Here is a 16,803-nt window from a genome sequence, read left to right on the forward strand (position 1 = left end):
GACCTGGGTATTATTGTGCACCAGTCGCTGAAGGTAAGCATGCAGGTGCAGCAGGCGGTTAAGAAGGCAAATGGTATGTTGGCCTTCGTAGCAAGAGGGTTCGAGTACAGGAACAAGGATGTTTTGCTACAGTTGTACAGGGCTTTGGTGAGACCGCACCTTGAGTATTGTGTGCAGTTTTGGTCGCCTTACCTGAGGAAGGATGTTCTTGCCATGGAAGGAATGCAGCGAAGATTCACCAGGCTGATACCTGGGATGGCAGGAATGGCGTATGAGGAGAGATTGTGTCGATTGGGCTTATACTCACTGGAGTTTAGAAGATTGAGAGGGGATCTCATCGAAACCTATAAAATTCTGTCAGGCCTGGACAGACTAGATGCAGGAAGGATGTTTCTGATGGCTGGGGAGTCCAGAACCAGGGGTCATAGTCTAAGGATAAGGGGTAATCCATTTAGGACTGAAATGAGGAGGAATTTCTTCACCCAGAGAGTGGTGAAGCTGTGGAATTCTCTGCCACAGAGGGCGGTGGAGGCCAGTTCATTAAATATATTCAAGAAAGAGTTGGATATATTTCTTAAGGCTAAAGGGATCAAGGGATATGGGGAGAAGGCAGGGACAGGGTACTGAATTTGGATGATCAGCCATGATCTCATTGAATGGCGGAGCAGGCTCGAAGGGCCGAATGGCCTACTCCTGCTCCTATCTTCTATGTTTCTATGTTTCTATGGGAGGCCGGCCAGGAGAGCATTGGAACAGTCTAGAGGTAACAAAGGCATGGATGAGGGTTTCAGCAGCAGATGAGCTGAGGCAGGGGTGGAGTCGGGCAATGTTACGGAGCTGGAAGTAGGCAGTCATGGTGATAGAATGGATATGTGGTCGGAAGCTCACCTCGGGTCAGATATACCACCAAGGTAGCAAGCAGTCTGGTTCATCCTCAGACAGTTGCAAGGAAGAGGGATGGAATCGGTGACTAGGGAACGGAGATTTTGGTGGGGACCCAAAGCGCTTTGCAGCCAATTAAGTAGTTTTTGAAGTGTAGTCATTGTTGTAATGTAGGAAAAGCAGCAGCCAATTTGCACACAGCAAGGTCCCACAAACAGCAATATGATAACGACCAGAGAAAGTGTTCTAGTAATGTTGGTTGAGAGATAAATATTGGTCAAGACACCAGGGAGAACTCCCCTGCTCTTCTTTGAATAGTGCCATGGGATCTTTTACGTTCACCTGAGAGAGTAGGTTTAACGTCTCATCCAAAAGACGGCATCTCCAAAAGTGCAGTGCTCTCTCAGTACTGCACTGGAATGTCAGCCTGTATTTTGTGCTCAAGTCTCTGGAGTGGGGCTTGAACCCACAACCTTTGGACTCAGAGGTGAGCTGTCACTGAGCCAGACTGGCACCTGAGTAGTCTTGAATCAGGAATAGCATAAAGCTTCCTGCCCCCAAAATTCACCCCCCATTATCAACCTCTGAAAAGTTGCTGGTTATTACTGAGCCACAGCTGTGTCATTCCAGGGTTAATTGTCAATTATTAAAAGTTTCTGAATGTAACAAAGCCTGCTGGTTTACACACAATTTTTCTGTTTTCAGTCTGTGGGCTAAAATATGGGATATATCTCCTGCACAGAGGACCAGACGTGAAAAGGAAAATCATTAATCCTCTTAATCAGCTGTGAACTGAAATTATGAGGCATTTAATTAGCGGAACTGGTAATGTGAAGGCAAACAAAGATGTTTGCTCCATAAAACTGCTGTAGAATTGAGCATTGCAGTGTGAGGGAAGGCAGGATTACAGGCCAAGTGCTGCAATGAGTCAGGGAAGGAGGCATATACTTTATAGGCCTGATAGCATCAACCTCCCCAGGTATCACCTGGGGCACTGTGTATGGGAGGAGGAGGATGAAAGCAAAGGCTGCACCAGTCAAAGCCACCACAGTACTGGATTAGTTGACTTACCTGCAGCAACCTCACAATATACAGCACAAGCAGGCCGAGAGCCACCTGAATCCTAGCAGATAAAACCCTGCAGCCAGCCAGTACACATAGTTCTTCCATCACGGTATCATTTAGAAGAAATAGTGGATTAGGTGTTAAATATAAAATACCAGCACAAACTCCCTACCTAACAGCATTGTAGGAGCACCTTCACCACATGGACTGTAACAGTTCAGGAAGAAGTCCCATAACCACCTTCTCGAGGGCAGCTATGGATGGGGATTAAATGCCAGCCTTGCCAGTAATGCCCTCACCCCGTGAATGAATATATTAAAAAATGAAGAGAAAGAAGGATGGCACAATGTACTGACATTATTCACACATCTCTCAATGTATTCAATAAATATTGTGCACTTCATGCATACATTGTGCTATGGCTATTCTTGTGATTGTGCAGAATAATGCAGTTTCATATCACAAGTAGGGTATTGATGATGGTAGAGGAAAGATTAATGACAATATTGCTACAAGTGCATTTGGTAAATGTGGAAGGAGGGTTACTTAAAGGGGCAGCTCATGCACTTAGCTAAATGTATATAGTACTGGCTTCTAGCACACTAATCTTCCAGGCTACACTGGTGTTTAAGGAGTTACTCCATCATTGTCACCTCTTTCCTCCTTCACTGGCACAGTTTCTGGATTTTTCCATAATTAGGCCTCTTTCAGAGCATGCAGCACACAAAGGTTGTTCTGGAGACTGGAGGGCAGGAGGCTGTATTGGAACACACCTCCTGAACTAACCAAATGTCCTGCTGCTGCTTTAGGATGTCAGTGGTGTGCTTAATAATCACCCTGGTGCTTTAGAGTCCTTGTGATATTTGTGCTCAAGTTTTATCTGTGGCTGTTGCTGAGGAGCCATTCTTCCACTTCAAATAGGGTTGTGCAGACGTTGGGCACAAAAGAAGTATTTTTTGAGAACTGCCAGATAAGTGTCATTGATCTGCATGTCTCTGTTCTGCTCTTTGCAAAGCAGCTAGACACTAGGGCCTAGAAATTCGGTGGGCTGCGCCACCAGTTAGCGCCTAAAGAGGGGACTCAGTGGCTTTAGCACCACTGGCCATGCCTCCCGCGATATGTCATCGGTGTGCGCAGCACCCCGCTCCCGCCCCGATCGCAATATTTGGTCACGCCCCCCCCTGTAGCGCCGGTCGCAAATCGCGACCGGTTCACGGGGCCTACCTGTGGTGGTAGTGGCGCAAATTAAGGTGGAGGTGCGGGGCGGCCATTTTTTTCAGTGGCCGCCTGCCAGCACCTCCTCGAGCCGCCGTCCCCGGCCTCCTGATCCCGCCCCCCCCCCCAGGCAGTGCCGGCTGTGTCCCGAGAGCCCGGCACTTCTCCTCGGTGCCGGGCACTTTTGCCGGCACTCGCGATCGGTCATCGCGCTGGTGCAGGCCCCTCCCCCTTAAGAAGGGGAGGAAGGCCTGTAGTACCGCAGTGCGCTGCGGCACATTGCGCTGCGATATTCAGTTTCAGCGCCCCAAGAGAGACGTGGGGCGCCTCGAGCAGCGCCCCGCGTCCCTCTTGGGGCGCTCCAACTGAATTTCCGGCGGGCGCAAGCGGCTCCGTTCGCAGCGTTAATTGTGGCGCCCAGGCGAGCTTGGCGCCCTGGGGCGCCACCGAATTTCTAGGCCAAGGAGCGCAGAACCCTCTTCTGTTCATGTAGGCGCAGCATTATGGACAGAGACCTGAATGGCAACAAGTGAACAATCAGTTACCCCTTTTACTTGGGGGAATTTCGCAATGAGATAGATGTGTAACCCTCTCATGTGCTACCGCTGCTCAGTGGTGAAGATTATGAAAGCAGTGAATCCTGGATGATACACCTTTGGTGCCACCTAACATTTCTGCCAGCTGTTTCCAGCTCTTCAGCCAAGTTGAGTGCTGGGAGAACACTAAATGCAATCCTCATTATGCTGTAAATACAAAGCAATGATGTCAGGAAAACCAAAGTAGTCTTCTCCGCAATCCCTAATGAAGAACAATTCATTTATAAAGTGTCTGTCACCGCTGCTCTTAGGGACCTCCCAGGCACCCACATGTTCATTGCACAAGTTAGGTCCTTTGTTTAGCTTTTGGATATTTGATGCTTTGTTTTCTGCAAAATAAGAACAAACAATAGACTGCAAAAAATATTAAAAGTGAATTAATTTTAAGTTCAATGATAGTGGTGTGTGTGTTTTATATGTTTTGGTGCCATGGTTTCTCCTTGTGTTTTGTAGACATCTTTGTGCTGCTTGTAAATGTACCTTACCACAAAGTGCTCCGCTAAAAGAGAGTAGCATCAGTGGAGGACTGTATAGCCAATGGGCCTGCTGTCCTTATCTGTTACTTAGCACGTGACAGATTTGCACCGGTCTCTCTTGTAGTTGCTGTGCCCTTAATGTTTTCAAAATTGGCACCAACTGTCATTTCTGCAATGCTACATGATAGCTTTGAACTGCTGGGAAGAAGATTGGCAAGCAGGCGTTCCTTTCTTTCTTGATGCTTAACACAATTGCTAGAATCTCAGATTGAATTGCCGAGGGCGGGGCAGATTTTAACTGTCAGTGGTATCAGCAGTAAACTGCTGGTTTCAGTCTCCCGCCCGCCTGCGGCAGTACGAGACCAGAACGGGCGGAAAGTGGACGGGAATCGATTGTTGGCCTTCAGAAAATTGTCTGGCAAATGTCTACCTGCCAGGACTCAGGTAAGTGTGGGGTAGGGATTCCAGGGGGCTCCTGGGCAGGGGAGGCTGACAATTTCCTTGTGAAGCCCGAAGGAGCAATGCTGCTCCTCATAGCCTCACAAAGCAAAGTAAAAAATATACCTGTCAGGCCGCTTCAGCTTCCCAATCCTCTTCACTTTGGGCTTCACCTTACGGGAAAATCTGTGGCTTCTCCGCTCAGGCTGAAGTTAAAATCTCTGTCATCATCGGGCTCTGATTAGCAAATCTGAATCAGGAACCCATTGGCTTTGAGTGGGAAGCCTCTGTTAAATTGAAAATGGCTGCTCTCCAGTGTGTAAATAACCTGGAGCATTTTAACTGTCCAACCACCCAGGTTTCTGCTTGGTGGGTAGGGTTAAAATCTACCACGCTGTTGTATTCACCATTTTCCCAACAGGTGTTTTAATTTCATTAATTTTTACAAATCTTATGTGCAGAGGTTGATCAGTAATCAGTCGACTTGAACATGGCTAACTATTGTACTTTATTCCCTTCAGGTGAACGGAGAGTATCATATAAGGCACTGCAGGGGGCTCTCATGATCTACTTTTACAGGTTAGTAAAATCAAAATAATACAGTGAAAGAGCTGAGTGGTATAGTGGACCAGCATGCTGTCCCTTTACCTTTGGGACCTGTGTTCAAATCCAATCCAGATTGATTCAACAAAAGGACTGATTCGCACTTCCAGCAGGTAATGGATGTAATATCACAGGTTTACATTTATGTTTACATTTCCCTCCACGAGCTACCTGTGTGTGCTGCTCACCTCAGGAAGGGCCGAAGCATGGAATTGGTCAGGTGACTTATTGTGAAATGAGTTTAAACATCCCGAATGAACACTGACTGCAACAAACTGCCCATAGTTCAGCATAAGTATGTAAGCATTGCTGGTGTGGAACATGGACATGCCACAGTGGTGCAGTAGGAGTGCCCATCTGCAACTGGGGTAAATGGCAAACAATAGGGGTTAAATTGTCCACTGGGGTTCTTCCCATGTCCCGCCGTAATTTCAGTGGAAACCCCCGTGAAATGGCATTATCGCCCATTTACGTTGTTTATCCAGGGTTTCCGGCAAAGTTACGGTGGGAGATTTGGAGAACCCCTGTAGAAAGGTTGCCCCTAGATGAGGTAGTAAAAGGCTTTACTTTGCCTATGGCCTTATGTTATCATGGAGATCAGGTATATCTTCATAGGTAGGAAAGGAACATTGAAGAGTGACTTACCTCCACCGACTGTCTGGTCTGATACCACCAGTTTTCCACCCTTGCCGAGGTTATAAGTTAACCCTGTATCTATTAAGGAAAATTGGATATTATAAGCAGTGGAAGATAGATGTCTATGTGGAGACAGTGGGGCAGTGAGATTCATTTGTGTCAAATGGCCCCCTTCTGTGCTGTAAATCTCAATAATTCTATATTTAGCTCAAGATTTTCATGCAGCTGTAATGGGGAGATGGAGGCAGGTTGTTTACCCATTCTTTTGTCCACAGATGGTGCATGGCCTCAGAAGACCGAAGGAGGATGGAGTGATTGAAATACCTTTAAAATGGAGATGAAACCATGGAAGATAATCAAAGTGTTTATGTTTATTATTTCCAGAGAAGAACCACGTTTCCAGGTGCCATTCCAGTTACTGAATTCACTCATGGATATTGATGCCCTCATGACTAAATGGAGATGTAAGTTATACTTCAAGCTTGACATATTTACATAAAACACATGCAAGCAAATTTTTTTTGTTGATTTGAGATCTTTTCCTATTTTCCACAAGACAACCATGTCTGTATGGTACAAAGGATGATTGGAAGTAAAGCTGGCACCGGTGGATCATCTGGCTATCAATATTTACGTTCTACTATGAGGTACGATAAAAGGACATCCATTTCTTCAGGTTTTCCACTGGTCTTCTGTCAAAGATGCGGTGGGAGATCGGGAGAACCCCTGCGGAAATTACTAGTGATTATTGGGTTTCAATTTATGCATTCCCTTGAATACGTAAGTAATACCTCCCTGGAACACAGAAATCTAGGCTGACACTCCAGTGCAGTACTGAGGGAGTGCTGCATTTGCTGTGGCTTGAGTCCAACTCCAGCGACTTGAGCACAAAAATCTAGGCTGACACTCCAGTGCTGCACTGGTGGAGGTGCCGTCTTTCAGATGAGACGTTAAACCGAGGCCCCGTCTGCTCTCTCAGGTGGACGTAAAATATCCCGTGGCACTATTTTGAAGAAGAGCAGGGGAGTTCTCCCCAGTGTCCTAGCCAATGGCCCAGAAATTCGGGTCAGGGGCTTCCCGCAAGTGTAAGCCCCTGACCTGCACTTACCTTGCGCGCCGGCACTTGAGCTGTAGGGTCCCGTGGAATTCCGCTCCGGGGCCTGGCTCAGCTGCCGGCGCGCTGTGCTTGCGTGTCCCAGGGGCGTAGTTAGTGCGATGCGTCCCCTGGGATCACATGAGCCATGGGCAGCCAATCGGAGGAGGGAAAAGCCCATTCATAAGATTGACAGGAAGACCTGTCAAAACTTATAAATACTACGGCCCCAAAATAGCAGTAAACCTTCAAATAATTTTTTTTTTAAATCACACTTTTTAAATAAACTATAAATTACATTAAATAACTATTTTAAACAATAATTTAAATTTTTGAAAAAAATAATTTTATATTCTATCGGGGCTAAAAATAAACTTACCTTGCTTTAAAGTATTTAAAAATAATAAACCTGTGGAAAAAATGTTTTAATTTTAATTAATTGACCACTTACCTTGTAAAAAGCAGGCCTTACGCCTGCTTTTTACATTTCTAAATACTGCAGGCTTACGATCCCAGGAAAACCTGCAAAAAAAACCTAAGTTCAAAGCGCACGCACAGCCTCTCCTGCGCATGCGTTCGACCTCTGAACCTCTTCATTCAGAGGATCGGAAGTGCCGGTTTCCTGCGCATGCGCAGTGCATGCAGAAAACCAGCACTTCCATTCAGCCTACGGGCGAGTACCCCGTGCGTACTCACCCATGGAGACCCGAATTTCTGGGCCAATATTTATCCCTCAACCAACATCACTAAAACAGATTATCTGGTCATTATCACATTGCTGTTTGTGGGACCTTGCTGTGCGCAAATTGGCTGCCGTGTTTCCTACATTGCAACAGTCACTACACTTCAAAAGTACTTAATTGACTGTAAAGCGCTTTGGGATGTCCAGTGGTCGTGAAAGGTGCTATATAATTGTAAGTCTTCTTTCTTTCTGAGCTTTCTCATTTCCAGAGCAAAAAATCCTACGGTTTTATCGAGACCTTAAGCATAGGCAGTTTTGCGGTCCTTATCTGGACTGCCTCAAAAGCCTGGATATCCTTACTGTAGTATTGCTGCCAGAATTGTTCAAAGTACTCAAGGTTTGGCCATACCAGTACTTTGTAGCCATTATTTTAACACCTGGGATTTGTACTCTATCCTTCCAGCTGTGCAATTAGCTTTTCTTACTGAAGCTGCACACTGCATTGTTGGTTTCACTGAGCTATCCACCAATGCTCCCTGGGTGAATTTTCACCTTCACTGCCAGGACGGTGATTGGTGGTTGCATTTCCCATTCTAGAACCCATCTGATGTTCATCCAATTGATTTCAGTAGGATGAAAACCTGGCATAACTGTCGGGCATTCAGCTCCATCAGATTGCTGCCCTGGCAATGAAGGTGAAAATGACCTCATTTATTGCCCTCTGCCAGTCTCATTATCTTGCATTTGTCCAGTTTTGACGAGTTGACGGTGCAAATAACTACACATGGGTATGATCTGGTGGCCATTACGGAAACATGGCTGCAAGATAATCATGACTGGGAACTAAACATACAAGGGTATTTGACAATTAGGAAGGACAGACAGACAGGAAGGAAAGGGAGGTGGGGTTGCTATGTTAATCAAGGATGGAATCACTGCAATAGTCAGAAATGATATTGGGTCAAAGGATCAGGATAGTGAAACAGTTTGGGTGGAGATAAGGAATAATAAGGGGAAAAAGTCACTAGTGGCCTCCTAACAGTTGCAACTCTGTTGGTCGGAGTATAAATCAGGAAATAGTTGGGGCTTGTAATAAGGGAACAGCTATAATCATGGGGGATTTTAACTTTCATATTGACTGGACTAATCAAATTGGGCATGGCAGCATTGAGGAAGAGTTCATAGAGTGTATTAGGGACGGGTTCCTTGAGCAGTATGTAACTGAACCAACCAGGGGGCAAGCAATCTTAGATCTGGTTCTGTGTAATGAGACAGGATTAATAAAAAATGTCCTAGTAAAGGTTCCCCTTGGAATGAATGACCATAATATGGTTGAATTCCAAATTCAGTTTGAGGGTGAGAGAGTTGGATCTCAAACCAGTGTACTAAGCTTAAATAAAGGAGACTATGAAGGTATGAGAGTAGAATTGACTAAAGTGGACTGGGAAAACAGATTAAAGTGTAAGACGGTACAAGAGCAGTGGTCTACATTCAAGGAGATATTTCACATCTTTCAAGATAAATATACTCCACTGAGGAAAAAGGGGAGTAAAAGAAAAGACAGCCATCCGTGGCTTAGTAAAGTAATAAAGGATAGTATTCGACTGAAAACAAGGGCATATAAATTAGCCAAATCTAGTGGGAGGATAGAAGATTGGGAAGCATTTAAAAGTCAGCAAACAATAACTAAAAGATTAATTAAGAAAGAAAAGAGAGATTATGAAAGTAAACTAGCAAAAAATATAAAAACAGATAGCAAGAGTTTCTACAGCTATATAAAAAGAAAAAGGGTGGCTAAAGTGAACGTTGGTCCCTTAGAGGATGGGACCGGGAAACTAGTGGTGGGGAACATGGAGGTGGCAAAGACGCTGAACAAATATTTTGTATCAGTCTTTACAGTAGAGGACACTAAAAATATCCCAACACTGGACAAACATGGGGCAATGGGGGGGGGGGAGGAGCTAAACACGATTAAAATCACTAAGGAGATGGTACTCAGTAAAATAATGGGGCATAAGGTGGATAAATCCCCCTGACCTGATGGCCTACATCCTAGGGTCTTGAGAGAAGTGGCGGTAGGGATTGTGGATGCATTGGTGATCATTTTCCAGAACTCCCTGGACTCAGGAAAGGTCCCGGCAGATTGGAAAACTGCTAATGTAACACCCTTATTTAAGAAGGGAAGTAGACAAAAAGCTGGAAACTATAGACCAGTTAGCCTAACATCTGTGGTTGGCAAAATGTTGGAATCCATTATTAAGGAAACAATAACAGAGCATTTGGATAAACATAATTTAATAGGACAGAGTCAGCATGGTTTTACGAAGGGAAAGTCATGTTTGACAAATTTGCTCGAATTCTTGGAGGATGTAACATACAGGGTGGATAAAGGGGAACCAGTGGATGTAGTGTATTTGGACTTCCAAAAGGCATTTGACAAGGTTCCACACAAAAGATTACTGATCAAGATAAAAAATCACGGGATTGGGGGTAATATACTGGCATGGGTGGAAGATTGGCTATCTAACAGAAAACAAAGAGTTGGGATAAATGGTTAGTTCTCGGGCTGGCGATCAGTAACTAGTGGTGTTCCGCAGGGGTCAGTGCTGGGACCCCAACTCTTTACAATCTATATTAACGATTTGGAGGAAGGGACCGAGTGCAACATATCCAAGTTTGCCGACGACACAAAGATGGGAGGGAAAGCAGTGAGTGAGGAGGACATAAAAAACCAGCAAAAGGACATAGACAGGCTAAGTGAGTGGGCAGAAATTTGGCAGATGCAATATAATGTTGGAAAGTGTGAGGTTATGCACTTTGGCACAAAAAAATCAAAGAGCAAGTTATTATCTAAATGGAGAGAAACTGCAAAGTGCTACAGTACAAAGGGATCTGGGGGTCCTGGTGCATGAAACACAAAAAGTTAGTATGCAGGTGCAGCAGGTGATCAGGAAGGCCAATGGAATCTTGGCTTTTATTGCAAGGGGGATGGAGTATAAAAACAGGGAAGTCTTGCTGCAGTTATACAGGGTATTGGTGAGGCCACACCTGGAATACTGCGTGCAGTTTTGGTTTCCATATTTAAGAAAAGATATACTTGATCTCGAGGCGGTTCAGAGAAGGTTCACTCGGTTGATACCAGAGATGAGGGGGTTGACGTATGAGGAAAGGTTGAGTAGGTTGGGACTCTACTCATTGGAGTTCAGAAGAATGAGAGGCGATCTTATCGAAACATATAAGATTGTGAGGGGGCTTGATCGGGTGGATGCGGTGAGGATGTTTCCACTGATGGGTGAGACTAGAACTAGGGGGCATAATCTTAGAATAAGGGGCTGCCCTTTCAAAACTGAGATGAGGAGAAACTTCTTCACTCAGAGGGTAGTAAATCTATGGAATTTGCTACCCCAGAGAGCTGTGGAAGCTGCAACATTAAATAAGTTTAAAATGGAGATAGACATTTTCCTAGCAGATAAGGGAATTAGGGGTTACGGGGAGAGGGCAGGGAAGTGGACGTGAGTCTAGATTCCGATCAGCCATGATCCTATTGAATGGCGGAGCAGGCCTGAGGGGCCGTATAGAAACATAGAAACATAGAGATAGGAACAGGAGTAGGCCATTCGGCCCTTCGAGCCTGCTCCGCCATTCAATGAGATCATGGCTGATCTTCGTCTGAGATCTTAGCTGATCTTACCAGTTCAGTACCCCGTCCCCGCCTTTTCTCCGTAACCCTTAATCCCCTTAGCCTTCAGAAATATATCCAATTCTCTCTTGAAAATATTTATTGAATTAGCCTTCACAGCCCTCTGTGGCAGGGAATTCCACAGGCTCACCACTCTTTGAGTGAAGAAATTCTTCCTCATCTCTGTTTTAAATTATTTGCCTGCTATTTTTAGACTGTGGCCCCTGGTTCTGTGCTCCCCTGCCATTGGAAACATTCTCTCTGAATTCAGCCTGTCCAGGCCTGCCATAATTTTATATGTTTCGATGAGATCCCCTCTCAATCTTCTAAACTCCAGTGAGTACAAGCCCAAACTATTCAATCTCTCCTCGTAGGTCATTCCTGCCATTCCAGGTATCAGCCTGGTGAATCGCCGCTGCACTCTTTCCATGGCAAGAACATCCTTCCGCAGATGGGGCGACCAAAACTGTACACAATACTCCAGATGCGGTCTCACCAGCACCTTGTACAGCTGTAGTAAGGTATCCCTATTCCTATACTCGAACCCCCTTGATATGAAGGCCAACATACCATTTGCCTTCTTAATCGCCTGTTGCACCTGCATGCTCTCCTTCAGTGACTGGTGCACAAGAACACCCAGGTCCCTCTGCACTTCCCCATCTTCCAATCTATTGCCATTTAGATAATAATCTACCCTCCTGTTTTTACCCCCAAAGTGGATAACCTCGCATTTATCCACATTATAGTGCATCTGCCACGTATCCGCCCATTCCCCCAACCTGTCCAAATCGCACTGTAGCCTCCTGACATCCTCATCAGAGCCCACCCCTCCTCCTAGCTTAGTGTCGTCAGCGAATTTGGAAATATTGCATCCAATTCCCTGATCCAGATCATTTATATATATTGTGAACAGCTGGGGTCCCAGGACAGATCCTTGCGGCACCCCGCTGGTCACTGCCTGCCACTCCGAAAACGAGCCGTTTATTCCAACTCTCTGTTTTCTATCCGCCAGCCAGTTCTCTATCCACGTTAATACATTGCCCCCAATCCCATGAGCCTTAATTTTGCATGATAATCTTTTGTGTGGAACCTTATCGAAGGCTTTCTGGAAGTCAAGGTACACCACATCCACTGGCTCTCCCCCATCTATTTTACCAGTTACTTCCTCAAAAAATTCCAGCAGATTAGTCAAACACGATTTACCCTTTGTAAATCCATGTTGACTCTGTCCGATCCTTTCCCCATTTGTCAAGTGCTCCGCTATTTTATCCTTAATAATGGACTCTAGCATTTTGCCCACAACCGATGTAAGGCTTACTGGTCTATAATTCCCTGCTTTCTCTCTACCCCCCTTTTTAAATATTGGGGTAACATTAGCTACCCTCCAATCCACGGGTACTGTTCCCGAGTCAATGGAGTTCCGGAAGATGATCCTTAGAGCATCTGCTATCTCCAGGGCCACCTCCTTAAGTACCCTAGGATGTCGTTTATCAGGCCCCGGGGATTTGTCAGCCTTCAGTCCCCTCAACTTACCCAACACCATATCCCTAGAGATACTAATTTCTGTCAGCTCCTCCCTCTCATTAGTCCCTATGTTTGCCGATATTCCTGGGAGGTTATTTGTGTCCTCCTTTGTGAATACAGAACCAAAGTATGAGTTTAATTGGTCTGCCATTTCCTTATTCTCCATTATATATTCTCCCGAATCGGACTGCAAGGGACCGACTTGGGATTTTACCAGTCTTTTCCTCCTGATATACCGATAAAAGCTTTTGCAGTCTGTCTTTATGTTTGCTGCAAGTTTACTTTCGTATTCTATTTTCCCCTTCCTGATTAATCCCTTTGTCCTCTTTTGCTGTATCCTGTACTGCCCCCAATCTTCCGGTCTGGTGCTTTTTTTTGCCAGTTGATATGCCCTTTTTTTTGATTTTATGCTGTCCCTAATTTCCCTCGTATGGCCTACTCCTGCTCCTATTTCTTATGTTCTTATGTTCTTATGTTCCACATTAAATGCCATTTGCTGATCAGCAGCCCACCTTCCCAACCTATCCAAATTTCTTTGTATTTAGTTTGCCTGATTGAAACCCTCCCAATTTGGTGTCATCTGCAAACTTAGATGTCTTTAAAAGGGCTGAATTTTGCCAGCCCTGGGGAGGCGGGTTTGGAGGCGGAACTGCCGGGAAAATGACAGAATTTGGGGGTGGGTGCCCAACCCTCCTCCATGCCATCTTGCCAGGAGGCGGGTAGCCGTCCTGCGCCAGGTCCCGTTTCCTTGGATGCAGGAAGGGGTTAAAGCCACAGGTAGTTAACAGGTAGAAAATAGGCTTATCACCATTTTGCCCACACAAGTGCGGGCTTCCCGAAGGCTCCGAAACCTGCCAGGGTCACCGAGGCGAGTAGTGGGTCTGCGGGGGTCGGAGGGGTCCAAAAGTGTGCTGTGGAGGTGAGTGATGGATGCAAGTGTGGAGAGGTGAGTATCTGAGGTAAGTGCAAAGTGTTAGAAAAAGTGTACTTACCCTTGTTTCTCCCTGCAGGCTTCAATCGGTGTGTATGCGGAGAGCCTCGCACCTCCGTGGTAGAGATGGCAGATGGTTGTTGCATTCTCCAATGCAGCAACCATTTAATTTCTACAAAAGAAGGAGGTTTGATGAGGTCTTGAATTCAAGACCTCATCAAACTTCAGAGAATGTCAGTGTTTGACAGCTTCACAGAGCTGTCAAACGATGAAAATTCATCTGTCAAAAATGTTTCTCTGTAACTGGCTTTCCCTTAATTGGCCTGCTAAGCCCACTGGGCGGGCTTAACAAGGTCAAGCGAGGGAAAATAGCATGGGTTGGCCAGAAGTTGATAGAGGCAGGACTGAAAACCGACAAGTGGGAGTCCCGCCTCCAAAAGCTCCCCATTGGCAAAATCTAGCCCTTTGTTTCTGTTTCCAGCTCAAAATCATGAATATACGCTTTAAACAGCAACAACTTCAGAAATTATTCCTGTGGCACCCCACCAGGGATCCCTTGCAGTGTTGATGCAGCTCCATTCACAGTCTCCCTTTGCTTTCTCTGGTTTAACTAAATTTTACTTCACTTGATAAGTTTGTCCCCCATTTCTTGCCTTCCTACCTTGTGAACTAATCACTTGTGTGGCATATCAAAAGCCTTGCTGAAATCTCAATATATCCCATCCACAGAACTTCCATTGTCGACAAGATCCATTATTCCCTTGAAGAGCTCCAATAAATGTGTTCAGCAAGGCCTCCCTTCCTGCTGACTCCCTCTTACGATTAAATACCTATCTAGGTGTTTCATTATTCCTTTTTCAGAATATCTACTAATGCTTTATCCACAAGAAGTCTTAGGCTCACTGGTATATATTTTGCTGGGCATTTTCTACATCCCTTTTTAAAGATTATCAGGTTAGTTGCTTTGAAATGCTGTGGTACAACATCCGTTTCTAAAGATTGTCTAAAGTTAAAGGCAAGGATGTGACTGATTTCATTAGCCATTTTTAAAGCCTTGTATGACATCCATCTGGGCTGATTGTATTGTCTTCCTTTAACTTCCTCAGCCTATCAGTGACACTCTATCTGAAATTCTAATCTATTTTTTAATACTTCTTCCATTCCCACCCCCCCCACCCCACTCTACTAAAAATTCAGCTTCCATGGTCACGCTTAATTTTACAAATGTTTCAGTCCACTTTACTGCCATAGATATATATTTTGGGATCACTGAGGTAGAATTTCTGGGTGGGTTCATTGAACTCGCGGCGTAACTTCGACTGAACAGCGGCGGAAACCTTGGAGGAGCAGCATAAATGGCATTTCTCCAGAGTTTCCTCCAAAGTTACAACAGGCGATTGGGAGAACCCTCGTAGAAATTCCAGGTGAATTCTTTTTGGCCCTTATCTGCGTCATTACTTCCATCGGTCTTCCCCCACTCCCCACCCCTCTTATGCTTTTTCTTAGCGATATGTTCTCTACTTTGTGTATGTACTTCTAAACATGATGAACTTTTTTCAGTGTTCTTCCCCTCTAACAGGCCAGATTTCCCAGCTTGCCCCTCAAAATCACCTTTCTAATGTTGAATGTTTCTGTTGTGTTTGTTCTCTTTTCCATCATAGGCCTAGCTCCACCATATTGTGATGATTGTTGCCAACGTGCCTCTGTTTCTGACCTGCTCTACCACCTTCTTATTGTCATGCTCCTGCTTGCTTTCATTCCTTGCCTAATTGGGGGTGAGTTCAGTGGAAAAAACCATTGGGTGGGGGGTAAATCAGGGCCAATTCACTATCGCCGGTTTTGCACGACTACCCAAGACCAATTTCACCCCCACTATTTCAAGTAGCAATCCAATGTTGTGTCCAGGGTCATCTTTTCACTGCTATTGTGGCCTTTATAGACTCTTGGTTAATTTTAGATTTTGATGAAATGACAACAAAGAAAATTGTTGTGCCTTTTAAAGTTCATATTATATCTGTATGTTGGGATCTTGTGAGTTTTGTTACGTCGATAGTAAAATCCAATAGATCTGAAACAACTCAGTGTGAACAACAACCGTAAGTTCTGTAATGTTTATACCTTTAAGGGGGGAACTATCTTTTACAGCGCATGTATACTGCAGTACCGGCAGTGGCCACACCTGTATATAGCACTGAGTAGTAATCTGTACAGATCAGCTCCACTGTGAGCCACGTTGAGTAAACACCTGTTGTACCGTTCTCCTGCAGTCTGTGTCTTATTATACACGGGCACAACATTGGCGACAAGGCAAGTTCGAACCTACCTGCAACTCTGCATCACCTCCCGGGGATTCGTTCCTGGAGATCAGTGGATTGGAGGTCAAGGCCAGAGACTTGGGCGTCGACCACGGGCAACCGCCCAGTCATCCAGCAGAGACTCGAGAATTGCGGGGGAGGCTGTCGAGAGCCAGGCTTGGCTTTCCAGTCGAGGTGGTCCAGCGAAACGGGCTGGCAACAGGTAGTGCGCAGACCCTTCCCGGACAGCGGCGGGCTAGAGCCCGACCGAGCGGCACAGCAAAGGGCTGAGCAGAGTCGACGGGGGAGAGAGAGAGAGAGAGAGGGCAGAGTGCACAGGGCGCAGCCAGTGTTCAGGGGCCGAGCAGCGTCGAAGAGAGGGAGAGAGAGATGCGCAGAAACCCGCAAGGCGCCGCCATTGCCATGAGGACCGCCGAGAGCGGCATTGGCAGAAGCGCAGGAGAAGCGCGCGAAACCTACAGGGCGCCGCCATTGCCATGAGAACCGCCGGGAGCGGCATTGGCAGCAGCGGGGGAGGAAGGAAAGCGCGGGAGACGCCATTTTAAGCCATTGGGAGACGCCATTTTAAACCACATCCAAAATGCCGAAGAGTGGCAGTATCACCGCATTTGACAATGAAGTCGAAGATTGGACTACATATGTCGAACGAATAGAGGTATACTGCAAGG

The 16,803-nt window shown here is 45.7% G+C and overlaps 1 protein-coding gene across 8 annotated transcripts in view; it reads left to right on the forward strand.

Annotated features, from left to right (window-relative positions):
• The window catches only part of LOC147122761 (tryptophan 2,3-dioxygenase-like), a 150,425-nt gene that overhangs the window by 116,289 nt on the left and 17,333 nt on the right, over positions 1-16,803 (forward strand). For 6 of the 8 annotated variants that reach the window (XR_015081564.1, XR_015081565.1, XM_086010339.1 and 3 more), the window contains exons 9-11: positions 5,194-5,251; positions 6,296-6,375; positions 6,468-6,558. Coding sequence is in view for 6 of the 8 variants with exons in the window: in XM_086010339.1 (XP_085866465.1) it covers positions 5,194-5,251; positions 6,296-6,375; positions 6,468-6,558 (229 nt within the window). In the remaining 2 variants the exon portion in view is untranslated. The other 2 variants (XM_086010385.1, XM_086010374.1) reach the window with 2 other exon arrangements.

This window comes from Somniosus microcephalus, chromosome 2 (genome assembly GCF_052327205.1).
Source record: "Somniosus microcephalus isolate GS21.2 chromosome 2, FLI_Smic_1.0, whole genome shotgun sequence".
Lineage (NCBI taxonomy): Eukaryota > Metazoa > Chordata > Chondrichthyes > Squaliformes > Somniosidae > Somniosus > Somniosus microcephalus.